Source organism: Myotis brandtii, unplaced genomic scaffold, assembly GCF_000412655.1.
Source record: "Myotis brandtii unplaced genomic scaffold, ASM41265v1 scaffold1058, whole genome shotgun sequence".
NCBI lineage: Eukaryota > Metazoa > Chordata > Mammalia > Chiroptera > Vespertilionidae > Myotis > Myotis brandtii.
This window is the reverse complement of record NW_005353572.1, coordinates 36,728-63,846: the sequence shown is the minus strand read 5'-3', so window position 1 is coordinate 63,846 and position 27,119 is coordinate 36,728. Positions and strand designations below refer to the sequence as shown.

The window sequence follows — 27,119 nt, the reverse complement described above, 5'->3', positions numbered from 1 at the left end:
GTACCTCTGCACTTTACTTCCGCAGCTCCTCTGAGTCTCAGTGTGCTTTTCTCTTTCCTTCTAGTTGTAGAATTTCCACTCAGCCAGCCTTCCTGTAGTTCTGGATGATGTCCGTTTTGTCTTTTCGTTGTATTTTTGAAGTTGTTGTCGGAGGCAGCAATTTCCGGTGTTTACCTATGCCGCCATCTTGGTTTCTCCGAATAGAGTTTTTAATATAATAGTTTTTGTTAACTGGAGGAAGCAGTATTTTTTAAAAATGTGAGAAGTTTAAAATGTATTTTGTTGAGATATATAAGGAGACTTTGCATAATTGACAGTAAGGGCCAGGAAAAAACTCTTTGTATATTTATAAAGGGATATTTTTTGTATACTCCTTTTGCTGAAACAAACAAAAAAATTCCAATTAAATTTCCAATTTCCAAGGAGCAGGCCTTGATAATGAAATCTTTATTTTAAATTGTTTGGTAAATTGTGTCATTTTAGGTGGAGGAAGCTAAACAAGAGTTACAGGAAGTTGTGGAATTCTTGAAAAATCCACAAAAATTTACTGTGCTTGGAGGCAAACTTCCAAAAGGTAAGATATTTTCCCTTTACCAGATTTGCGATAAAAAAAATAGTGTAATATGTTACTAACTTAATTGTTATCAGATTTAACTGGTTAAAGTTTAGTTCTTAATTACTATTTCATAAATAACTGCTCATTCTGAACATACCTTTCTATAACCTTTTTTTGTGTAATTTTAAATTTTATCATATAAACTTTAAGTCAGTTTGCAAGAATCTGACAAAGAACTCTATTCAACCCATACACAACATTTTGGGTTACTTGCTCATTCACTTTCTTTACATACATGTATTTTTGGAACAGTTGAGAGGAAGTTCTAAATATTACATCATGTATGCTTCTTTATTCCTAAGTAGCTCATTATATATTTCTTAAGAATAAGGATATTTTCTTTTCATAACTCCAGTACAGTTATTAAAATCAGGAAACTTAACAATGATCTAAAATTTATCAAATTCAAATTTCAGTATTTGTTCCAATAATAACCTTTTTAGTTAAGTTCCCTCATTGCACTCCCAACCCAGGTTAAGGACCCAATTCATGTTCACATATAACATTTAGATTTTCTTTAATCTGAAAAAAATTCCTCAGCTTTTTTTTTTTTTTTAAACAGGGGTAGGGTGGATTTTCTTATGATCTTCAAAATTGTATAGAGTACACATAAATTTGTAGAATGACTCTCAGTTTGGTTTTGTCTGATGTTTTCTCACAGTTATTACTCAATATGATTTTTTATTTTTACTTAAAAAATATATTTAATTGATTTTTTAGAGAGAGAAGAAGGGGAACGGATAGATAGAAACATTGTTGAGAGAGAAACATCATTGATCGGCTGTCTCTTGCACGCCTCCCACTGGGGATCAAGCCCAAAACCTGGTCATGTGCCCTGACCAGGAATTGAGCCAGGGACCTCTTGGTTCATGGGTCGATGCTCAACCACTGAGCAATACCGGCCACGCTCAATATTAATTTTAAATACTGTGTGATATTGTGATTTACAATAAAAAACATATTTGGTCTTAGTCCCTGTTACTAATACAGAGCTCTTAAAACTTGGAATTTCATAGTGAAGAGAGCAATTAAAGGTATGTTTTCACCCTACCTGGTTTGGCTCAATGGATAGAGCATCGACCCTTGGACTGAAAGGACCCAGGTTCGATTTCAGTCAAGGGCACATGCCCAGGTTGCTCGATCACCAGTAGGGGGTGTGCAAGAGGCAGCCGATCGGTGATTCTCTCTCATCATTGATGTTTCTATCTCTCTTTCCTCTCCCTTCCTCTCTGAAATCAATAAATATATATTAAAATAAAGGTGTGTTTTGTTGTGTTAATGAGGTAGCTTTTAGAAAACACCTGAAGATGGGGGCAGGTTGCCAGGAGAACTTATTCTGTGCTTAGAAGGTTGGAACATTTAGTACAACCCCACCACCACCACCCATTTCCCCACCTCTAGGGAGTGAGAAGGGCTTGAGGTTGAATCACTGTTCAATGTCCAGTGATTTAATTAATCATGTCTATGTAATGAGGTCTCCATAGAAACCCAGAAGGATGGGGTTTGCTTGCCCCACCGTATAGTTGCTCCAACTATGCATGCTATAATAAACTAGTAATCTACTAAGTAAATGTTTCTCTGAGTTCTGTGAATTACTCTAGCAAATTAACAATACCCAAGGAGGAAGACATTAGAACCTTTGACCAGCTAAAAAGCATAGGAAATAACCTGGTCTTGCCTTTGGGAAAGCTCTCAAGAGGGAGGGGGGAACAGTGTTACGGTACTGAGTTCTTAACTTGTGGGAATCCAATGCTTTCTCCAGGTAGGTAGTATAATAATTGAATTGAATTGTAGGATAAACAGCTGATATCAAAATTGCTTGTTGATGTGAGGGAAAAGCCCAATATTGGACTTAGGTACAGAATTGTAATGACTTAAAAGTGTCCTTCTAGATACTTTAACCATTTATATTGAACTTTTAAATTATTTCTTATCTTTTACTGTTTAAACTAGCACTGTTGTGACTATCTTAATATATTAAGGCTTTGCCTACATGCTTAATTATTTCCTTAGAACAAATTCTAGATTTATTCATTTGGTATCTGTAAATTATTGTAGATTCCAGTGCTAGAAATGGAGTTAGTGAATTCAAGAGGCACTACTATCTATATAAGGCTTGTTTTTGTACTCTATAGTATCTCTACTGAAACTGTTCACTAGTATCTAAAAATATCTGCATGAATCTTTTTTCTCTCTTTTATGCATGAATCTTTCTTTTTAAAAAAAATACATTTTATTGACTTTTTACAGAGAGGAAGGGAGAGGGATAGAGAGTTAGAAACATCAATGAGAGAGAAACATCAATCAGCTGCCTCCTGCACACCTCCCACTGGGGATGCGCCCGCAACCAGGGCACACACCCCCAACCGGAACCGAACCTGGGACCCTTCACTCCACAGGCTGACGCTCTATCCACTAAGCCAAACCAGTTAGGGCGCATGAATCTTTCTTAATGTAGAGTTCACTTATTAAATCCGTACTGTAATGTCATAAGGAACATGTTTAAAACAAACAAAAATTATTTTTCTTTCTGATCAAAGTAATATTTTATAAATTTGTGGGTAAATTCTCAGGTACCAAGATATACTCTACAGAAATTGATATGAGGATGATTTAAACCATTTAGGAACAACAATAACATGAAAATACTAGTATAGGCTGCAGGATATTTTGGAGTTTTTCTTAAAGGGAATTTTTTAGCCCTCGCTGGTTTGGCTCAGTAGATAGAGCAAGGGCCTGTGGACTGAAGGGTCCCAGGTTCGAGTCCAGTTAAGGGCACATGCCTGGATTGTGGGCTCGATCTCCAGTAGGGGGCATGCTATGCATGCTATAATAAACTAGTAATCTACTAAGTAAATGTTTCTCTGAGTTCTGTGAATTACTCTAGCAAATTAACAATACCCAAGGAGGAAGACATTAGAACCTTTGACCAGCTAAAAAGCATAGGAAATAACCTGGTCTTGCCTTTGGGAAAGCTCTCAAGAGGGAGGGGGGAACAGTGTTACGGTACTGAGTTCTTAACTTGTGGGAATCCAATGCTTTCTCCAGGTAGGTAGTATAATAATTGAATTGAATTGTAGGATAAACAGCTGATATCAAAATTGCTTGTTGATGTGAGGGAAAAGCCCAATATTGGACTTAGGTACAGAATTGTAATGACTTAAAAGTGTCCTTCTAGATACTTTAACCATTTATATTGAACTTTTAAATTATTTCTTATCTTTTACTGTTTAAACTAGCACTGTTGTGACTATCTTAATATATTAAGGCTTTGCCTACATGCTTAATTATTTCCTTAGAACAAATTCTAGATTTATTCATTTGGTATCTGTAAATTATTGTAGATTCCAGTGCTAGAAATGGAGTTAGTGAATTCAAGAGGCACTACTATCTATATAAGGCTTGTTTTTGTACTCTATAGTATCTCTACTGAAACTGTTCACTAGTATCTAAAAATATCTGCATGAATCTTTTTTCTCTCTTTTATGCATGAATCTTTCTTTTTAAAAAAAATACATTTTATTGACTTTTTACAGAGAGGAAGGGAGAGGGATAGAGAGTTAGAAACATCAATGAGAGAGAAACATCAATCAGCTGCCTCCTGCACACCTCCCACTGGGGATGCGCCCGCAACCAGGGCACACACCCCCAACCGGAACCGAACCTGGGACCCTTCACTCCACAGGCTGACGCTCTATCCACTAAGCCAAACCAGTTAGGGCGCATGAATCTTTCTTAATGTAGAGTTCACTTATTAAATCCGTACTGTAATGTCATAAGGAACATGTTTAAAACAAACAAAAATTATTTTTCTTTCTGATCAAAGTAATATTTTATAAATTTGTGGGTAAATTCTCAGGTACCAAGATATACTCTACAGAAATTGATATGAGGATGATTTAAACCATTTAGGAACAACAATAACATGAAAATACTAGTATAGGCTGCAGGATATTTTGGAGTTTTTCTTAAAGGGAATTTTTTAGCCCTCGCTGGTTTGGCTCAGTAGATAGAGCAAGGGCCTGTGGACTGAAGGGTCCCAGGTTCGAGTCCAGTTAAGGGCACATGCCTGGATTGTGGGCTCGATCTCCAGTAGGGGGCATGCAGGAGGCAGCTGATCAATGATTCCCTCTCATCACTGATGTTTCTATTTCTCTCTCTCTTTCCCTTTCTCTCTGAAATCAATAGAAAAATATCAGTATATTTTTTAAAAGTATTTTTAATATTAATATATAGCATTAATACAATTTTGTTGCTTTTTGAAATGTCTGAAAAATGAAAAAGTTATGTAAACCAGGGAATTCTATTATCCTAACATGAAAAACTTGTTATGAAAATTTTCAAACATACAGAAAAATTAGAAAGAAAGCTGTAGACATTACCTACTTTGTTTACATCTAAATATTTTGTTATGCATCACATAAGAATAAGGACATTGTCCTAAATAAAAATAATATTTATTCTACCAAATAAAACTAAACACTATTTTCTTAATATCATGAACTCACCAGTATTTTTCAAATTTTCAACAGATGCCCCTAGAATTTTTAAAAATACACACATTTTTATTGATTTCAGAGAGAAAGGGAGAGAGAGAGAGAGATAAACATCAATGATGAGAGAGGATCGTTGATCGGCTGCCTCCTACATGCCCCACATGGGGATTGAGCCCACAACCTGGGCATGTGCTCTGACCAGGAATTGAGCCATGACCTTCTGATTCATAGGTCAATGCTCAACCACTGAACCATGCCGGCCGGGCCTAAATTATGTGCTTTTTTATGGAGGTGCATCAGTTCAAGGTTCATGCATTACATTTGTTGTTTAGTCTCTTAAACTGTTTTATGTGAATCTTATTTACTTAGTCATAAGTTTATATTCCTTTCCCCCAATATTTTGTCCCTTCTATGGCTGATATGTAAACAGTATTTAGATGATACAAGATAATGAGTTATGGAGAAGATCCTGAAGTGAATTATTAGTATAGAGAAATATATTTTGCTATGTTTCAAAATATTAGTCATTGATGTGCTTGTAACCTCAACATTATAAATTAATTATTCATTTTTAAGATTTATATCAGAATTTGTTTTTGTTTTTAATTTCAATTATTCTTGTATACTTTTTTTTAATAGGAATTCTTTTAGTTGGACCACCAGGAACAGGAAAAACCCTTCTTGCCCGGGCTGTAGCTGGAGAAGCTGATGTTCCTTTTTATTATGCTTCTGGATCAGAATTTGATGAGATGTTTGTGGGTGTGGGAGCCAGCCGCATAAGAAATCTTTTTAGTATGTTTAAATGTATCTTTTATACAATACTAATTTTTTTTTTTTTAATTTCAGGGGAAGAGGTTTTTTTTACCCTTTCTTTCTACTTAAGATTGTTATTCAGCTGAACAAAGCTATTTGGGGTTCTGGTTTCAGAGAATTAAAAAAAAAAATTTTTTTTTTTTTATTGATTTCAGAGAGCAAGGGAGGAGAGAGAGAGATGATGTGAGAGAATTGATCGGCTGCCTTCTGCACACCCCCTACTGGAGATTGAGCCTGCAACCTGGGCATGTGCCCTGACCAGGAATTGAACCGTGACCTCCCAGTACATTGGTTGATACTCAACTTCTGAGCCATGCTGGCCTGGCTGGTTTCAGGGCATCTCATATGTGAGCTAAAACAGAACTGTATTTTTTTCCCCACATACAGTCAGAGTAGCTAATGGAAGTGTTAGATGTAGTTGGGCGCTGCAGAAAAGCTGGGTCTTTTTGTTTTGTTTTTTATTTAGTTCATCATTTCTATAGTATGTAATTAAACTCAAACCTGATTGTATATAGTTGAAACAAGTAGGAAGAATGAGTGAATACACAGTTGTTTCTATTTACTTGTTTGTTGGTTGATCATCACTGGAGGATATTCTTTCCATCGATTTTTATTTTTATTTACTATTATTATTTTTTAATCCTCACTCCAGGAAATTTTTCCATTGATTTTTAGAGAGAGTGGAAGACAGAGAGAAATATTGATGTGAGAGAAACACATTGATTGGTTGCCTCCTGCATGTGCCCCGACCAGGGCCTGGGCCAGGGAGGAGCCTGCAACCGAGGTACATGCCCTTGACCGGAATTGAACCCAGAACCCCTTGGTCCACAGGCCGACGCTCTAGTCACTGAGCCAAACTGGCTAGGGCTTTCCATCAATTTTTAGAGAGGGTGAAAGGGAGTGTTAGGGGGAGAGAGAAGAGAGAAACAAACATCTATGTGTGGTTGCCTCCCACACATACCCTGACTGGGGCTGGGGATCGAACCTGCAACCCAGGTACATGCTCTTGACTGGGAATCGAACCCTTGATCCTCTGGTACATAGGCCAATGCTCTAACCACTTAGCCATGTGGGCTACGGCTGTTTTTAATATATATCATTCTTTATGGTGTAATTATTTTTTTCCTTCTGTGGTTATTGTTCTTTTTTTTTTTTTTTTTAGCCACGTGGGGAAGGGGAAAGAATCTCACCGTACAGATTCCCACATGGGGAGGGGAAAAGAGTCCCCTGAGGCTATTGTTCTTCATCAGTGGAAAAAAAAAGAGAACACAACGAAATCTGTTTTGGTGTATTTTCTCCCTAATACTTTTTTTGGCTTTTGACAATTTTGCAGGTTTTTGATATTTATATGATTTTTCATTAAAATTTGAATCTTTTCTGTTTTCCTAGGGGAAGCAAAAGCGAATGCTCCTTGTGTTATATTCATCGATGAATTAGATTCTGTTGGTGGGAAGCGAATTGAATCTCCAATGCATCCATATTCAAGGCAGACTATAAATCAACTTCTTGCTGAAATGGATGGGTAATTGAATCTTCTGTCTTTGGAATATATTTGGTAACATTCTAGAGAAAGGAAAAATCTTACATTTGTAGGCAACAGTAGTCCTTCATGCAGAAGGTCAAGACAAGCTATTTTCAGGATTGTATTGTTTCGAATTCAATAGCGTAGTTAATTTATCAACTCGTTTAGGTTGGTGATAGTTGCACCTTTTTTATTTATTATGACAGGGAAGCAGTGATTCCTGCTGACACTATTTGGAGATATAAAGGGAGAGTATGCTGGTCCCTACACAATTTGTGACCAGATTTTAGTGTTGCGACAGATGAAAAGCTTGCATCAGTTTTCATAATATAAAAAGCAAGAGGTGGGGTTGCTTGGAAAGAAGCAAAAATATTTCTTATAACACATTCTGGAACCAAATAGGAAGTTTAGGAGCACATAATTTGAATTGGTAAACTTGAAAATAATTTTTCAAAAATTTAGTCAGGTGCCCAAGCTTCTTGTGTCAGGTCATCTCTTCCTAAGTAAAACAAATACTGTGCAGGTATATAATCACAGATGATTTGGTGATTATATATTAGCAGTTGTAGTGAAGTACACTGTGCTAATATTTGTTTCTTTTAAAAAATAGAGATATCATTTGGGGCATAAAAATACCAATCCTTTTTCTTTGCTGTTATTAAGATTAATGATAAACAGTTTTATGTAGAGCATTTATACATGTGTGCTGTTTTAATTTTTAATGAAAAAGTACTTTTTTTTAAAAATAGTTTTAAACCCAATGAAGGAGTTATCATCATTGGAGCCACAAACTTCCCAGAGGCATTAGATAAGTAAGTATTAAAAGAAAATTTTTGTGAAGTACTGATATATGTTTAAACATGAATGAACTTTAAAAATATGATGCTAAGGGGAGGAAGCCCATCACAAAACATCATATATTATGTGGTTCCCTTTAGATGAAATGTCCAATATAAGTAAATCCAGGGCAACAAAAAGTAGGTAGATTAATGGTTGCCAGAGGCTGGGGAGAATGAGGAGTGACTACCAGTGGATATGGTTTTTTTGTGTTTTATTTTTGAGGGGTGGTGAAAACATTCTAAAATTAGATTGTGGTGATGGTTACAGAATTCTGAATATATTAAAGAGCTTTGAATTATCCACTTTTTTTTAAATTGTAAGAGAGTTTATTAGAAAGTCACAGAGATAGAAAAGGTAAGCCAGCTGGGCTGTGTGGGCACAGGAAAGGAGTCACAGAGGCAAAAGAAGGGCACTTGGAGTTTAGGAAAAAGAAATGCTGAGAGAAGGAGCCCGGATGAAGGGAAATTGCTCAAGAGAGAGGAAGAGCATGCTGGATTTATCTACTTTAAATTTGGTAATATGTAAATTATCTCAATAAAGCTGTTAAAAGGCCTTCTGACAACTTATATATCACAAAAACATTTTTGGGTGGAGAGCACTTTTATTTTTTAAAAATATATTTTATTGATTTTTTACAGAAAGGAAGGGAGAGGGATAGAGAGCTAGAAACATCGATGAGAGGGAAACATCGACCAGCTGCCTCCTGCACACTCCCCCCTGGGGATGTGCCCGCAACCAAGGTACATGCCCTTGACTGGAATCGAACCTGGGACCTTTCAGTCCGCAAGCCGATGCTCTATCCACTGAGCCAAACCGGTTAGGGCTGGAGAGCACTTTTAAAATAAAATTTAGTATAATTTTAAATTTTTATTGATGTTATTATAAAAGTTATTCATATTTTTGTTTCATCTAATAGTTTGTCTTTGCCTGAGACTCTAATAGACTGGTATAGAATTATCTGTTCCCTGGCTGATTCTGAGGGGTGTCTGCTATCTGTAGGTACACATTTATCAATGTATACCTTTACTCTGTCTTCTAGTTATTATTTGAGCCATGTTTTATAAGGAACTATCTGAATACTTACCTTCAGAACTCCATCTAACCTCTGGTTGCATTGTCTTTCCAACCTCTCCTTAGTGTGGTGGTCCTATTTAACTTGACCTTCAGCATAGTTAGCTTACTAATTTTCATTTTCTTTTTGTATTCTCTCTTTAGTGCCTTAATTCGTCCTGGTCGTTTTGACATGCAGGTTACAGTTCCAAGGCCAGATGTAAGAGGTCGAACAGAAATTTTGAAATGGTATCTCAATAAAATAAAGTTTGATCAGTGTAAGTCTTATTCCATGATACAAACATTGTTATCTCCATAAAATGGTAATATGTCAATCCATCCTGTTTGTGGTTCTTACTTGAGCAATGTCTTAAAAGACCAGTTCCTTTATACATCATTTTTTCTTCCATTTATATGTCCTTTTTAAAAAAAAAGTCCATTTCATAACTTACTGCATATCCAGTAGATTTTATCATTTTGAATTCTGATTCGAATGAAAGTTTTCTTTTGAGTATTCAGATAGATAATACTTAAAGATGAATGTATGTATGTTTTTAAAGATAAATGTAAAATATGAAACAATAGAAAAAACACCTGCATATTATGAGCACAATATCTCATGATATAGTCCCTTTGGTGTCAAAGTTGGGGAAACTCACCTGTGAAACAAAACACACGGAAAGGAAATATGGACCAACCTGAGTAATAAAAGCACCCATTAAAGCTGCAGTATTTTCAAGATAGCTGAATCAAGAAAAAAAAGAAAGAAAAAAAACCAACAAAAACCCAAATAAGTTTTCCATAATAAAGGGAGCTTTTATGTCCAAAATATTTCAAAATGAAATTTTAGGGGGAAAAAAATGTCTATGAGTATGCTTTTTCGATTTGTCATTAGGCCACTAATGATGTAGGTCATAACTGAAGGTTTTTAAATGATCAGATAACTCTACATTTCTTTGTTTTTTCACAAAGTTATTTAAATTTAAGAGCTTTTGTTATTTGTCCCAATGGCAGTTTTAATGTCATATTTATAACAATTTAGACTTTTTTCCCTTAGAAGTTAGTAAAATAAATTTTTTAGTTTAATTAAGATAAATATTTTAAATTATAGTTCATGATGGCTGTTTTGTTTTTTTCTTTCGGAATTTGGGTTCTTTTTGGCAAACTTTCTTTTGGCTGTTTTGGAACTTTAATATATTGTGTTATATCTACACAGCTGTTGATCCAGAAATCATAGCTCGAGGTACTGTTGGCTTCTCTGGAGCAGAGTTGGAGAATCTTGTGAACCAAGCTGCTTTAAAGGCAGCTGTTGATGGAAAAGAAATGGTTACCATGAAAGAACTTGAGTTTTCCAAAGATAAAATTTTAATGGGTAGGTTTTCTTTATTTTCCTGTCTTATACTATTCAGTATGTTAGAGAATAAATTCTTCATTTTGAGAGGTTATTAAAAAAACAAAGGTAGCCCTGCCAGTGTTTTTCTGTGGTTAGAATCTTGGCTTGAGTATTGAAGGGCTGAGGGTTTGATTACTAGTCAAGGGCATGCACTTGGGTTGCAGGTTAGATCACAGGCCCCAATCGGGGCAGGTGTAGGAGGCAACCAATCGATGTGCCTCTCTGACATCAATGTTTTTCTCTCTTTTTCTTCTTCCTCCCTCCTTCCTTTCCTCCTTCCCTCTTTCCCTCTCTCCCTTTCCCCACCTTGCTCCTTTATACACTTTCTAAAAATCAATGGAAAAAATATCCTCAGGTGAGGATTAACAACAACAAATAATAATAAAAACAAATGTATAGGGACATGAAAATATATATTTGAATGTAGAAAAACAATTTGGCCTCTCACAGACAAATGTAGATCATGGGTGCCTGTGTTTTTACTCTTGTCTAATATTGCTGATGAAAGGATAGTTAATTTTACTCTTCTTAGTATTTTTTACTATAACTCATGAATTGGCTTCAAAACAGGTTAGATAAGACATTCCTTTTAAATTGAAAGTTTAATTTCTAGAAATATAATTAAGCTTTCCCTTTGGCTATGAGAGTAAGATGATAGTTCTAACAATTTTGGTTTTCAGTTGACATTGTTGTAGTTAATATGTACTTATTTTTAAGCTTTTACTTTGTTTAAAATATTTCTTAATGAAATTAAATCATGTTACTCTGAGAACAACTTTGAAGCAGATGGGTTTCATTCCTTTAAATATATCTCTCTAATGGAGCATTTAACCTGATTAATTTTTTGCTTTTAGGGCCTGAACGTAGAAGTGTGGAAATCGATAACAAAAACAAAACCATCACTGCATATCATGAATCTGGCCATGCTATTATTGCATATTACACTAAAGATGCAATGCCTATCAACAAAGCTACAATCATGCCTCGAGGGCCAACACTTGGACATGTAAGTATCTTGCAGTTTTTCTTTGCTTTTAGATAGCACTTTCCAGAAGGATATGCATGAAATTGCTGATAAAATCCCTTTAAGACAACATTCAGCTACTTGCTAAATTTGTTGATATTTTCTCATATGTTTTTACTATATATTTTTATTGATTTCAGAGAGGAAGGAAGAGGGATAGAGAGATAGAAACATCAATGATGAGAGAGAATCATTGATCGGCTGCCTCCTGCACGCCTCCCACTGGGGATTGAGTCCGCAACCTGGCATGTGCCCTTGACTGAAGTCGAATCCGGGACCCTTCTATCCACTGAGCCAAATCAGCTAGGGCTGTTGATATTTTCTTTTCTTTTCTTTTTTTCTTAAGTATTTTTATTGATTTCAGAGAGGAAGGGAGAGGGAGATAGAAACATCAATGATGACAGAGAATCATTGATTGGTTTTCTATGGCACATCCCCTACTGGGGATTGAGCCCACAATCCAGGAATGTGCCCTTGACCAGAATCGAACTTGGGACTCTTCGGTCCACAGGCTGATGCTCTATCCACTGAGCCAAACCAGCTAGGGCTGTTGATATTTTCTTTAACTTCCTGAACCATCTTGAAATTAGAGATTCTTGTGAAATTTATCTTTTAATAAAGAATATCCTTAATATTCTAGATATTATATATTATAATATAAAATTTAATTCTGGAATAGCAGCAAATTATAATTCTTAGCTATGTAATTGCATTTTCCCCCCCACTAAAGAAATGTACTGGCTCAGTAGTTTTTTTAAGATTTTTCTTATTGAGTACAAATTTTGTTCTCATATCTTTCTAATTGTAGAGATTTTAAGCATTTTTGTGCAACAGAGGATAAAAGAGTCTTATATCAGCATTATCTACCTGTTACTTATAAAATAATTTTCCTTATTTTATAAATTGCTGGTTTTGTCATCAGTCACCTGATGGTCATCTCTACTAAATGTCTTTGGGCTTTCAGCATCATGGTATTAAGTAAGGTGAGAGGGCCAGATGATAATTCTGGTTATTGTAGGTGTTCCAAAACTCTCTGAATTTTTTTCTGTTTTTCAATTGTCTAGGTTTCCCTGTTGCCTGAGAATGACAGGTGGAATGAAACCAGAGCTCAGCTGCTTGCACAAATGGATGTTAGTATGGGAGGAAGAGTGGCAGAGGAGCTTATATTTGGAACTGACCATATAACAACAGGTTGACTGTAAAGAATGGCATTAGTTCAAATTGTGTTCGTTGGTTTAAAGATATTTTTTTAAAATGAGTTCTATATTTATTTTAAAATTTTAGGTGCTTCCAGTGATTTCGATAATGCAACTAAAATAGCAAAGTGGATGGTTACCAAATTTGGAATGAGTGAAAAGGTATTGGCTAATTTTATTATTCCTCATGTCTCCAATGATATGTGCCAAGTGTCTCTTGAGAGAGGGTTTTCATTTTAAATTGATAACATTTACTTTCCTCTGTCTCATTCCAAATGGAGTTGTCTTTACTTATTCTAAACTAAACCTTATTTTCTGAGTAATTTAGTATTCTGTTTCCATTCTAGCTACTTGAACACTAATAATTATTCGTTCATGAGTTAACAAAATGATAAGACAAATTCTTTAGCCGTTTCTATTCATATGACATAAAAAATCTACTTGCTGAGCCTGCCATACTTTACCCTTTTCCCTTTCTTGCATTATCGCTGTGGTTCCATGAAGAAATTCTAATACTCTGAATTGTGGATTTCTGGACTTGGAATAGCTGCCAAGGTTTTCTAAGAAGGCACTCACTAGCATACTTATGATTTTAAATTTTCTGTCTTGCTCACACTTCAGTTTTAGTGTTATACTTTCAGAAAAATGATAAAATTTCGTTGCCCTTAAGGCCATTTTATATTGAATTTCTTTTTTTTTAATTTTTTCTTTAATTATTGATTTTTTACAGAGAGGAATGGAGAGGGATAGAGAGTTGAGAGAAACATCGATCAGCTGCCTCCTGCACACTCCCTACTGAGTATGTGCCCGCAATCAAGGTACATGCCCTTGACCGGAATCGAACCTGGGACCCTTGAGTCCACAGGCCGATGCTCTATCCACTGAGCCAAACCAGTTAGGGCTATATTGAATTTCTTAATTTCCCTCCATGAAATTGGTTTCTTATGTATAGGATGGTACTTCCTCTGTTATGTTTTATTTGTGGAGTTTTTTGTTTTGTTTTGTTTTCTATTCAATTTCTTCCCATTTGTTTTAGCTTGGAGTTATGACCTACAGTGATACGGGGAAACTAAGTCCAGAAACGCAATCAGCTATTGAACAAGAAATCAGAATCCTTCTGAAGGTAATGATCGTGTTTTTCTACATTTATTTATTTAGTCATAATGTGCCTAAATAGTTGGGTTAAACCCTTTTGTTCTTTAGAAATAAAGATAATAAAGATAATAGGTGCACTGTTTCAACCATGATTTATTTATTTATTTGTTAATCCTCACCTGAGGATATTTTTTTTATTGATTTTTAGAAAGAGTGGAAGGGATGGGGCTGGGGTGGAGGGGTGAAGGTGTGTGTATGTGAGAGAAAGAGAGAGAGAGAGAGAGGGAGAGAGAGACATTGATTAATTGCCTCCCACACAGGCCCCTACCAGGGCTGGGAATCAAACCTGGAACCCAGGAATGTACCTTTGATGAGCCTTGACTGGGAATTGAATCCACACTCCTTTGGTGCACAGACCGATGCTCTAATCATTGAGCCACACCGGCCAGGGGGCAACCTTGATTTAAATATGTTGTTAGAGAACTGTGGTCATAGACTGGATCTTTATTTTATTCTGACTGTAGACTAAGAACAGTTTATATCAGTGATTATAAATATTTAATTTTATTTTATTTATAAAACCATAAGAGTTATTAGAATGAACTATATTGATTATTGATTCTTTATTGTTTTCCCATTCTGACATATATTCAGCATGTGTTGTTATTTGCTTGTGCCTAGTAGTGTGCATATGCTCAGAATACTGAATAAGCAAAACAAAGGTCATTTTGACTGCAGGGTTCAATACAGATTAGGATAAAAGAATGTGTAAGAGTAAATTCAGTGAGATCCGTTGGTAGGTACTGTGGTCATCTAATCACGGTATAATGGATGCTCGAGTTAGGGTGGTGAAATGTAGAAATTGAGAAACTTGTGGGTTCAAGAGATACTGATGTAGTGGAATCAAATGCCTTTGTGATATTTTGGTTGAGAGAGCAGCTATGAATCTAAAAACAATATTTTAGATTTCTGCCCCATACAACTCAGTTGTATCATTTACTGAGTAAACACTGGTGATGGCCTAAGGCTGGCAAGGATGTAGGTCATAAGGTCAGTTTCATACTTGTTGAATTGGAGGTAGTGTAGTGAAGATTAAAAGTTGGGAAAGATTCATGGGTGTGGAGCTAATTCAGAGGTTGGATATGGTTCTATTTGGGTTTGCATGAAGGTAAGTCTTGGAATGGAGAAGAAGACTGAGCCAAGAGCCAGAAGTCTTTAGTGAATGTGGACTTAGGTAGCACAGTGAAGGCTGTTGGGTAAGGCTGTAGTCAAATAGCATGAACTTGAAAGGAGTAGAGCTTGATAGAAGAGGGAGTACATTCATCATTGCACAAACATTGATACAAAAATATCACGGTTCAGAGTGTTTACCTCATCTGTGTTGGTAAGGATCAGCCCAGAAATCCTCTTCTGCTACTTGTGATGGTGGCGTGGGTCCCCAAAGACTGGGACCAGCCAGAATCAATGGATGTGCAAAGGTCCTGGCTTTTTGGCTTGAGAGGGATCCTCAGATCAACCCCAGGATCTCAGGCAGAGCAGCAGGTGGGGCTCACCTCTATCCCTGGGCCCAATCCCAGGCATGGTCTTGTGGTCAGAGCTGATAGCCACCCCTGCTGTGCCAGCTGGCTAGGATGGCCAGGAAGCCTGGGGGCCAGTCAACACTGGCCCAAGTTCTTTTCCACCCATTTTTATAAGGGCAAAAATATGACTAAATATAAAAATATTTGGAAAAACATTGTACAGACAAATGTGACACTGCCGCAAATGAATTGTTAGTAGTGTCGTTATCTTATGACCTAATAAACTCAACCCAAACTCACTTTTGGAAAGACAATTGAAGGACTTAAGTGACAAATTCAAGGTGGGCTTGCAAAGAAAAATGTATGAAAATCAGGGATCAGCTGTAATTATACTGTTAATAGTTGTCACAAATTAACAAGTAAGTATATTATACAAGTGAAAAACGGAAATAGTAGGTCTTTTCTCCTGTTAAATAAATCAGTGAAATCAAGAGGCAAAAGGAGCAAATTTCCTTCTTTTTAAACATACATACTGAATAGATTTCTATGTTCAGAGGCCTTATTTAAAAAGCAGATAAGTACAAAGTATACTTTAATTTTTTAAAGTACCTTTTGATCTAGGTAATCATTTTTCTATGTGATAGATTTTGAGGTAAAAAATAAAACATTTGGAAAGTACAAAAGTATTATCTTTGGGAACCAAGCTTTTATATGTTTTTATTTGCCTTGGCTGGGTAGCTTAGTTGCGTTGTCCAGATAAGTTGAGTTTATGGATTTGATCCCTGGACAGGGCATGTATGAGAGTCAGCCAATGGCCAGGCTGGAGTGGCTCCATGGTTGAGCATGGTCCTGTGCACCAAAGGTTGCTGGTTCAATTCTTGGTCGTGGCACATAAGGAGGGCCACCAATTGATGTTTCTCTCACACATCCATGATTCTCTCTTTCTCTCTTCCTCTCTCTATGCTTGTCCTCTGGTGAGGATTAAATAAGAAAAAAAGAATCAACCAATGAATAAATACATCAATAAGTGGAACAACAAATTGATGTTTCTCTCCTCTCTAAAATCAATAAAAAAATTTTTTTATCTTTATAAATAGAAATAAATTGATTTCACATTTTTAGGGTACATAGGTTTTTTCTTTTCTCATTTATGGTTTTTGCTTCTCCTAAATTTTTTTTGCCTCTTATAGATCTGCTTTTCTATTTTAGGACTCATATGAACGAGCAAAACATATCTTGAAGACTCATGCAAAAGAGCATAAGAATCTAGCAGAAGCTTTATTGACCTATGAGACTTTGGATGCCAAAGAGATTCAAATTGTTCTTGAGGGGAAGAAATTGGAATTGAGGTGATCTCTCTTGAAGTGGGTCCGTTGCTGGTTTTATTGCAAGAATATAAGTAGCATTGCAATACTCTCCTTTTGCAACACTTCTCTCCCATTTTTGACCTGGTATCACTCAAGTGTGTGAAACACTTTATCAACCTTTTGTCACATTTATCTACTTTTGGTTATTCTCATGATGACACCTATTGCAAATTAGCAATCCAAAACAACTATGTTAAAGAAAATAAAGAACTATCAGTATTGAAACAGCTTGTTTGAGAAATGCCCATCAGTTATTAAGTTGCACATAAATAATGATTTTATGCTGGGTTACTCTACTAGATGTGAATAAAATTGTGCCTTGAGCTCCTTGGAAGTCTTTTTACTTAGAAAAAATGAAATTGTTGAAGAATTGTCCTCATTTCTAGGTAGTACCATTGATCTTTGATAAAGAAATGATGCTGTTTGGCTGCTGGTACACCATATTTCTACATACATCTGTGGAAACTTCATTAAGATACACTTAATTATGCTCCAGATTGTCCACATATAAAATTGTGTTTTAAAAAAAATCTTAAAAATAGTGAATTGTAAGTGTAAAGGTACAATCAGAATTAAGTGATTATAAACTTTTAAAAATGTACCATGCATTTTTGTGGTTTTTTTTTTTTAACATTATCATGGTCACTAATGAAATTCATTTCAGGACTGCAGTCTTTTGTTAAATAAAAAAATGACACTTCCAATTTTGAATAAGTATATAATGATGCTTGATATTGAAAGTAAAATTAGATCAAAAGCTCAGTCCCCTTCAAAATGAACTTTTGAATTACACTGTATCAGAAATGGAAAATTGTGTTTGTTTTTCATCCAGATTTTGTGAATATGAACATGCTGTTACAGGATTTACAAATTTATTTAACTCAATAGAAAAATTAGAGTATATTTTATTGCTTTTTATATTTAACCAAATTATATTCTTGAAGTGATTTTATTAAAATTACCTGTAGTTTTCTAATAACTTTTAAGCTGTATATGGTCTTCATTGAGGATGTTGATTGCAGGAACTTGCCACATGATATTTGTGCCCCTTTTAAAAATAATTTTAAATTTGATGTAATTTCAAACTTACAGAAATGTTAACAGAATAATAGAAGTAACTTCCATTTACTCTTGACAGAGATTCATTAGTTGTGTTCATTTGCCTAATTTTCTATTGCCGCCTCCCTTTTGCTCTTCCCTTCCACCCTCTCCCTCTTTGTGTGTGTATATGTATATGTGTGTACATGTCTTTGTGTGATTTGTGTTTCATTTCTCCTGGTAGACTTCTAGGATTAAAGTTGATGAGTCATGTGGTAACTTTTATGAACCTGAGGAATTGTTTCCAAAATAACTATACAACAATATTATATTCTAACCACCAGTGTTTGAGGGTTCCAGTGTCTCCACATCTTGTACAGTACTTCTTATAGTCTTCTTCTTCTTCTTTTTTTAAAAATTTGAATGTATTGGGGTGATATCGGTCAGTAAAATTATGTAGGTTTCTGGTATACAGTTCTACAGTACATTATCATCTGTATATTGCACTGTTTGTCTTATTCATTTTAAGAAATCACGTATTGTGACTGCAAATCCTTTATCAGCTGGATCTTGCTTTTTTAAAATCCAGTCTGGCAATCTCTTCTGTTATTTCAGTTGGGTATGGTTCATTCATGTTTAATACTGATATAGTTGTTTATAATATCTGCTGTATCACTTTTTGTTTTCTGTTTTTCTCATAGCTAAAGAGGTCCCCTATGTTCCTCTTTTATTTAAGTTACATTTTAGTGGTTGCTCTAGGGATGATAATACACATCAACTTATCATAGTATACTTCAAAATAATACAAATTTAATTCTGGTAACATGGATTAACTATATTTTAGCATTTTCTTCTCTTTGTGCTATTATTGTCATTTGTAATATCTTTATATATTACAACTCTACAATACTATACTGCTATCTTATATTTTCAGTCTTTGTTGGGAATATCTTTTGTTTGCCTTTTTTAAAGAATAGTTTTGCTGGGTATAGCATAATACATGGACTGACCTTTTTTTTCCTTTTTAAAGATTTTCTTTTTAAAAAATATATGTTTTATTGATTTCAGAGAGGGAGAGCGAGAGAAACATCAATGATGAGAGAGAATCATTGATTGGCTGCCTCCTGCATGCCATCTACTGGAAATCAAGCCAGCAACCCTGGCATGCGCCCTGAGAATTGAACTGTGACCTCCTGGTTCATAGGTCGACGCTCAACCAATGAGCCATACTGGACTGGCAGTTTTGTTTTGTTTTTTTTAAATAATTTTGAATATGTTACCCCAGAGACACTTCCATTATTTTTGAGAGAAATTAGCTATTAATCAAAATTTTGGTCTCCTTTGGTGATAGGTTGTTTATCTCTTATTTTTAAGAAGTTTTTCTCAGCCTTGACTTTTAATAGGTGGACTGTGATATGTACATTATGTTTTTCATCAAACTTGAGTTTGTTTTTTTAATCTTCATCTGAGGATATGTTTATTGATTTTAGAGAGAGAAACACCATTGTGAGCGAGAACCATTGATGTGTTGCCTCCATACACACCCTGACCAGGAATCAGAACCACAACTTAGGTATGTGCCCTTACAGGAATTGAACCCACAGTGTTTTGGGTATGGGATAATGTTCCAACCAACTGAGCCACCTGGCCACGGCAAATTTGAGAATTTTTTTGACAATTATTTTTTCAAATATACTTATCTGTCCTTTATTGTCTCTCTTCTGGGATTGTTCTTGCAAATGTGTTGAAACACTTGATATTGATCTGGTCTCTCAGGCTTTGTTACTTTTCTTCATTGTTTTCTCTCTTCAGATTAAATAATTTCTTTTGATTCTTCAGGGTCAATGAATTCTTTCTTCTACCATGTCAAATCAATGAGTTTCAGATCATTGTATTCTTCATCTCCAAATTCTATTTGGCCTTTCATATACTCTCTATCTTAATAGAGATTCTCCATGCATTGCATCATTTTTATCATAGTTTTCATTAATTCTTTAAATATGACTTGCACTAGTTCTTTGAACATGTTCACAACAGATGCTTTTAAGTCTATGATAAATTTAACATCTCGAGGAGATAGTTTCTATTTCTCCTTAGTAAGGGTCACATTTTCTTATTTCTTTGTTTTCTAATTTTTTTATTTTATTTTTTTTTGCTTTCTAATCTTACTGAATTTCAGCTGGTGTTGCAATATGGAGTCGATTTTCTTTATAGAGGGTTGTCCTTGTTTTGTTTAATAAGTTGCCTCCAGCAAATTTGTGAAGTTTGTCCCTGCTGGAGTGTGTAGCCATTCATGTCTGTTCATTTATAAAATGTTTAAATCTTGCTTCCTAAGGTTTGTTGCTATGTTTTCATTGCATAGCATTTAGCCAAAGATTAGACCGAGGTTCTCTTCACGTCCCATCAGTCAGGACTCCCACCTGCTGATGGATCTGTGTGTTGGCTCACAGGACATTCAATGTTCAGGTCATTTTCAAGTCTGCCCTGGTTTTGCACATCCCAGAGAACAAATGAATCGGTTGTAGAAAAGTGTTCCACATGTTTCTTGGTTACTCTTAGAGGGAAAACACATTAATGACAGCCTTTGAACTGGAATTGGAAAACGTTTGCTAAGGGATTTGGTAAAGCATCCATCTCTCAGTCATTTTTCATCACAAAACAAATACTAGTGTACACATTATGAATTCCATTAGCATAACTTAAATGAGTGTGCAGGAAAGCAGAACCAGGGCATTATTTGAGTCTTAGATAGGCATGAGGATTCCAAGCAATACCTTTCTACAGGGCATCTGCTCTGGGTCCAAAATTAGTTCCACAAAAATCTGGGAATGGGAAATTTTAAATTCCAATTGCTCGTTTGACCGAGAAAACACAAACTCAGAGTTGGCCTAACGTTTACTCTATCTCTGGTCCATAGAGAAACTCTAGGGTCCACTGACCTGGAGTCCTGGTGACTGGTTCCTGCCTCTCTGCAGCCGGGTCATGTCTTTGATCCTCAATGCAGGCTGAATCAGGACTGTCAAAGCCTTCTCGTCACCTGTCACTACAGAGAGCCTCTCCTGTAAATCTGAGGAGCAAATAAGGTACAATAGGTCATTTTCTAATTGGGCTGCTGAAGGAGGCAAATGCTTGGTCATCATAGTTTAAACCACTCCCACACCCAAAAACCAGTTGGTCTAGCTAAGCGGAGTCGTCCTGAGAATTTTGTTGTTGATTTGGTTAATTCTTTTACCAATGAAGGCACTCGTCCCTCAGCAGGGACCCCTTCACCAGCAGCAATTTTTGCGGAAGGTCCAGGCACTCAGCTTCTGAGTTTCCATTTCCAAGCAATTTTGCGAACTATTGAACCAAAGAACAAAATGGCAATAAATGGCCTCAGAAGAATAACTCCCTAAATTAAAATCTATGTGTTTGTCTTGCTGTAAGATGTGTTTACCAAACTTTCACATTTTCCTGGTGCGTTTTATGCAATGTTGGTTTCTGTTACTCTTCATTTTGGCTAGCTCCTGAAATCATTAGCAAATGTAGTAGGAATGTGGTGAGCTGGGTTTGCATTAGCTGTTGCTGTGGGCCTGCTCCTGCTCCTGTGCGTTTCACCCACCGTAGCAGGTGCAGTCCTATTGGAGTTGTTGGATCAAGAACTACACTAAAAGGAGTCTCTGTTGGCGCTCGCATGTTTATACCAGTTACTGTGGAATATGGAGTCAACCTATTTTACCTTCCTAAGACATGGTATAAAGATGGAAAGACAGAAGTTGCTGGTAGAGAAAGAAGGAAGCAAGGGGAAATGAGTATTTAGACTTTAAGTTTGTAAATCGCAAAGAATATGGAACATGTATGGAGCACAAGAGGCTTCATAATGGTGAAGATGATAAGCTCAGTAAGTGAATTACTGAAAAATTTGGCTAATGGGATTTGAGGAAAAAATAGGTATTTTATGTCATTTTAAAAAACAATTATCTTACCCTTCAATAAAAAAAAACCCTCTTGCTTGCATTTTACTTTGTTTTTTCATCTGCATCAAAAAATTCCTTTCTGGTGAAATCTTTACCATCCAGTTTGCCTTCCCTGTGAACCTGCCATAAACTGTTAACTCCTTCACCAGTTACAAAAGTACAGCTTGAAAACTTCAGTCTGATTGTCAACTGTACAGATATTAATATAATAATCACTTATAATGGAAAAATATTCCATCACAATAAAAAATGAAAAATCCAAATATGTCTAAAGTGGGCAGGATTCACATAGGGAAAAAAACTACCACATCACTACGCTAAAAGTGTCAACAACAAAAACAAACCAAAAATCCAAAAATGAAAGTATCACCCTGCCTGGGAGCTCAGTTGGTTAGAGCAGTGGTTGGCAAACTGCGGCTCGCGAGCCACATGTGGCTCTTTGGCCCCTTGAGCGTGGCTCTTCCACAAAATACCGACTTCTGCGCATGGGCCACGAAGTTTCAATCGCGCTGTACGTGTATGCCCGCACGTGGTATTTTGTGGAAGAACCACACTCAAGGGGCCAAAGAGCCGCATGTGGCTCGCCAGCTGCAGTTTGCCAACCACTGGGTTAGAGTATGGTCCAGGTGTGCCAAGGTTGTGGGTTTGAATCCCAGTCTGGGCACATATAAGAAGCAACCAATGAAAGCATAAGTGGAACAACATGTTTCTTTTTCTCTAAATAATATTTTTAAAAGATTTATTTATTTAAAAAAGCTAAGAGGAACATATTAATAGGACTTAAATAAATTGAGAAACATCATATGTATCTGGATATACTGATTCAAGAGATTCAGTTAAAATTCTCAAGCTAATTAAAATCTTTCTAAGATTTTTTAAAAACTTGGAATACTGATTAAAACTTCATTTCAAATAATTTCAAGGTACACATTGCTGGGAGAAGACAGAAAAAGAATAATAAGGAGGGGGAACATTGAAACTAAAATACTACAATACATTTTATAAAGATGTTAAAATAGTGCAGTGCTGATGCAAAAAGAAGCAGACAGTTCAATGGATAAAACACCACCCAAAAACAAAAAACATAACCTGAAAGTTTAATGCACAGTAAAGTGACATTTTAAACTAGGCAAGAAAAGGTGGTTTGGGACAGGTGAATAACCATTTTCTAAGATAGTTCTTAAATGTGAATACCGTGCTTCAAAATAAATCTTGGATTGATTAAAGATTTATTTGGCCCACCTCTTACACAAATTAAAATGTAAGAGGTGGGCCAAAGGGGGAGGATTAAGAGGCTTGCGGAAAGGTGCTTTCATCTGGAGAATGGGCACTGGTTTCTCATAAATTTGCACCTGCAGACATATTGTCACAATCTCTGAAACCATGAAAACATCCTTCTGTTGCATCTGCTAAATTCCTTGGAGATTGGCTGGGGCCAGAGGGATGTGGAACAGATATAAACTAGGGCACAAGGAGATTTAGAGATGTTTTTAAGGGGAGTTTTCTGGAAGACCAGACCTTGAGCATCCTCAAGTTCCACACCACCCTAGCCCTGGTTGGAGGTAAAGACTGCTTTTTCACTGGGATAACTGTTGCAAGCCTCTGGACACACCTAGCCAACTCCCAGGGATGTTTGAATAGAACCCACACCTGCCCACAGGCAATCACTGAGTTTTTTTAAAATTTTAATTTTTGTTAATCCTTGTTATGCCCAGAGTTCGAGGTCCCCAATAATCCACCACCAGGGAGCCTTTTCTGATGCAAAAGCAAAGGGTCTTTTATTCAAGCCCGGGACTTGGTAGTTCCAAGAGAACAAAGAATTTATAGGGCTTGGGGTTGGGGGGTGGGGGCACACTCTGACCACTGATTTGGTCGATTCCGGTTGGTTGAGTGAGGGCCGGGGGCTAGTGACGCAAGGGCAGGGTGCAGCTAGGGTCTGGTTACACAAAGACAGGGGGGTGGCTAGCATACTCTTGGCCTTGGGCTAGTTTTCCCCACTTTCCCATTGGCCTAGATAAGGGCAGGCTGAGTAACTGATACATTCTGAGGCTTTTTCTTGGAAGAGGGGTTAAGGACACAGCTATCAGTCCTGTTCTGTCCTTTCAATCCTCACTGAGCATATTATTTCCATTAATTGTTTCTTTGTGGAAGGAAGGGAAGGAGGAGGGGTGGGAAGTGGAGGAGAGAGAAACATCGATGTGAGGGAGACTTTGGTTGACTGTCTCCCAAATGCACCTGATGGGACCAGGGATCTAATCTGCAACCTAGGTTCATGCCCTTGACCAGTTATGGAACCCACCCCCCTCTGATGCTCGGGCAGAAGCTCTAACCAGGGAGACACATCCACCAGACAGTCTCTGCGATTTGAGTTACTTGGGTTTTGCACGTGGGCTCTGGCTGCCCTTGACCACAAGGCCCTATGCAAATGCCTAGTAATGTCAGAGGCTGTTGCTCGGTTACTATGATTCCGAGAGGAGAGATGCTAAACTGCCAAACTGCCCTGCTTGAATGCTGTGGCATGAGGTGGTTGGCTAGAGAGCTAGTATTGGGCTCAGGAGGCCCGAAAAGCAGAGGGAAGGTGAGGCTTCTCTGAAGCCCTGACTCTCCGCCATGAAGAAGGTGTTTTCTGAGAAGCCCCAGCATGGCTGCCATGGACTCCCCCACCAATCCTGGGAGCAGTGCCGTGGGAGCCCCAAGGCCTCTCTTTCGAGACACAGATATGGGAGCGATCCACAAAGCTGCCAGCGTGGGCAACGTGCAGAAAGTGAAGCAAATCCTATTGTTCAGGAAAAGTGGCCTGAATGATAGGGACAGGATGAGCAGGTATTGGGGACTGGGAGGCTGGGGGCCTGGGGTCCACTGGGAGGTGGTGGGTGGACTGGGAGAGGCGCACCCTTGCAGGTCTCAGCAGGTGGGAGCAGCCTCCTGTCAGCCTGAGCCCTGGGCTGACTTCCCTCCTGGGGCCCCACAGCTCCTCCCTGGTTGACACCTGACCTGGGGTCTAGCGCTCTGACCAACTTTATGAGCAAAAACAAAAACATCAGGACCCACTCACAATTCCTCTTACAGAACACTTTACTGACAACTTTTAAGTGATGTAACTACATTTCAAAAATGGAAACAAAATTAAGTATATACAGCATTTTATATTAGACCAGAGGCCTGGTGCACCACATTTGAGCACTGGGTGGGACACGGGGGGAGAGATTCTTCAGCCCGGCCTGTGCCCTCTCACAGTCCAGGACCCCTCGGTCCTTACGGCCCACCTGCTAACTGCTCCTTAGTGCTTCCGCCACCTCTGCTGCTCTCGCCAGCCATGAGCCTGGCTTCTGGCTGAACAGCGCTGTCCCTGTGGGAGCGCACTGACCACCAGGGGGCAGCTCCTGCATTGAGCATCTGCCCCCTGGTGGTCAGTGCCATCATACCGACTGGTCATTCTGCTGTTCGGTTGATTTGCATATAAGGCTTCTATTATATAGGATGTACACATTTTTTACACTGTAATGTTACATACTATAGAAAAATGCATAATGAGAGAAATACTTCCCATAATCGACCCACTTCTGGGCTAAAAGTTCTTTGGATAAAATCCAATAACCATTTTATATCAGTGTGCACCTGTGTTCTTTATGAAGGGACCTCAGGAGGAACTTTGAGATGGGAAGATGGCTGTGGTCCTGATTAGGAAGACTCACTTCCTCAAAATGTGTGCTCTTCCTATGTTTATCAATTTTACAACCAAATAAATATGTTTAAAAATATTTTCAGCCCTAACCGGTTTGGCTCAGTGGATAGAGCATCAGCCTGCAGACTGAAGGGTCCCGGATTCGATTCCAGTCAAGGGCATATGTACCTTGGTTGCGGGAGCATCCCCAGTGGGGGGCGTGTGGGAGGCAGCTGATAGATGTTTCTCTTTCATCTATGTTTCTAACTCTCCCTCTGCCTTCCTCTCTGTAAAAAAATCAATAAAATATATTTAAAAAATATTTTCAGTTACATGCTTTCATTGTTGTGATGAAATTAATAAAATTTTGTATAGTAGACACAGGTTTACCCTTCTAGCTATCAACAGGTGCTATAAACTGTCACAAAGTATTTATTTACAGATAAGTGATTGGAACAGAGTGGAAAATGCCCACACACACCAAATATATGTAAGACTTTAAAAATTGATACTGGTGACACTTCATGTTTGTAGGAAAAGGTCAATTAACCCTTTGAGTGCCAACCAATATGCTAGAAACTATGCTAAAATTGCCAAGGCATTTTTGCTGATTTTACAGCAGTTTAGGAAAAAAATTATGAAAGTTAGGCAGATAAATGCCAGTGGTCAATTTTAGAACTACAAACATTCGGCATCATAAGTAATCTGCACTTAGGTGCCATCTGTCAATAAAGAGTGAACTACTACCATCTAATAGTGACACTGCAGGAGGAGCACAATAGCGCTCCCAGCACTTATGGGGAAAGACAGGAGGAGTGCGATCATGTTCCCCGACACTCTAGAGGTTAAAAATGGTAGAAATTTTCTGTTAAGTATTTGGAGAAAAGTAACTAGATTAAAATAAATTCCAGTTTAAAAATTTAAATATAGAAAATGAGAAAAGTACCAGAAGAAAGCACAAATGCTTATTTATACACTAGAGGCCCGGTGCATGAAATTTGTGCACGGGGGGGGGGATCCCCTCAGCCGAGCCTGTACCCTCTCTAACCCGGGACCCCTTGGGGGATGTCCGACTGCTGATTTAGGCCCGATCCCCAGGCCGTCAGATATCCCTCTCACAATTCTGGACTGCTGGCTCCTAATTGCTCACCTGCCTGCCTGCCTGGTCTCTCCTAACTTCCTCCCACCACCAGCCTGATCACCCCTCACTGCCTCTGCATGCTGGCCTGATTGCCTCTAACTGCTCTCCTCTGCTGGCCTGATCATTCCTTGCCGGGGTTCTTGTCCCAGCATCAAGAAGGGTTCAGGAATCTGGAGAAGGGGCTGTGTGTAGATGACATAGGAATCCAGAGACTAATAAAGAGTCTGGAGATGAGATATAATTTTGAAAGGCATTGCGGGTCAGAGGAGCTTAGCTAAAGGAGCTAAGATCTAAGGTCTTAAGTCTAAGGTCTTAGGTTCTCTCCATCCCCAGGACCCCATGCTTTTTATTAACACAACTTGTCCTGAGGCGAGGCAGAGATATACAC

General features: G+C 37.5%; 1 protein-coding gene across 1 annotated transcript in view; it reads left to right on the top strand.

Moving 5' to 3' along the window:
• YME1L1 (YME1-like 1 ATPase) overlaps positions 1-17,533 on the top strand; it is a 56,504-nt gene extending 38,971 nt beyond the window's left edge. The window contains exons 9-19 of the mRNA XM_005856959.2: positions 484-574; positions 5,752-5,904; positions 7,315-7,447; positions 8,197-8,259; positions 9,503-9,615; positions 10,554-10,709; positions 11,585-11,736; positions 12,819-12,945; positions 13,039-13,112; positions 13,987-14,073; positions 16,775-17,533. Coding sequence (XP_005857021.1) covers positions 484-574; positions 5,752-5,904; positions 7,315-7,447; positions 8,197-8,259; positions 9,503-9,615; positions 10,554-10,709; positions 11,585-11,736; positions 12,819-12,945; positions 13,039-13,112; positions 13,987-14,073; positions 16,775-16,918 — 1,293 coding nt within the window. The 3' untranslated portion in view covers positions 16,919-17,533. The remainder of the gene's footprint in view (positions 1-483; positions 575-5,751; positions 5,905-7,314; positions 7,448-8,196; positions 8,260-9,502; positions 9,616-10,553; positions 10,710-11,584; positions 11,737-12,818; positions 12,946-13,038; positions 13,113-13,986; positions 14,074-16,774) is intronic.
• The last annotated feature ends 9,586 nt before the right edge of the window (positions 17,534-27,119 follow it).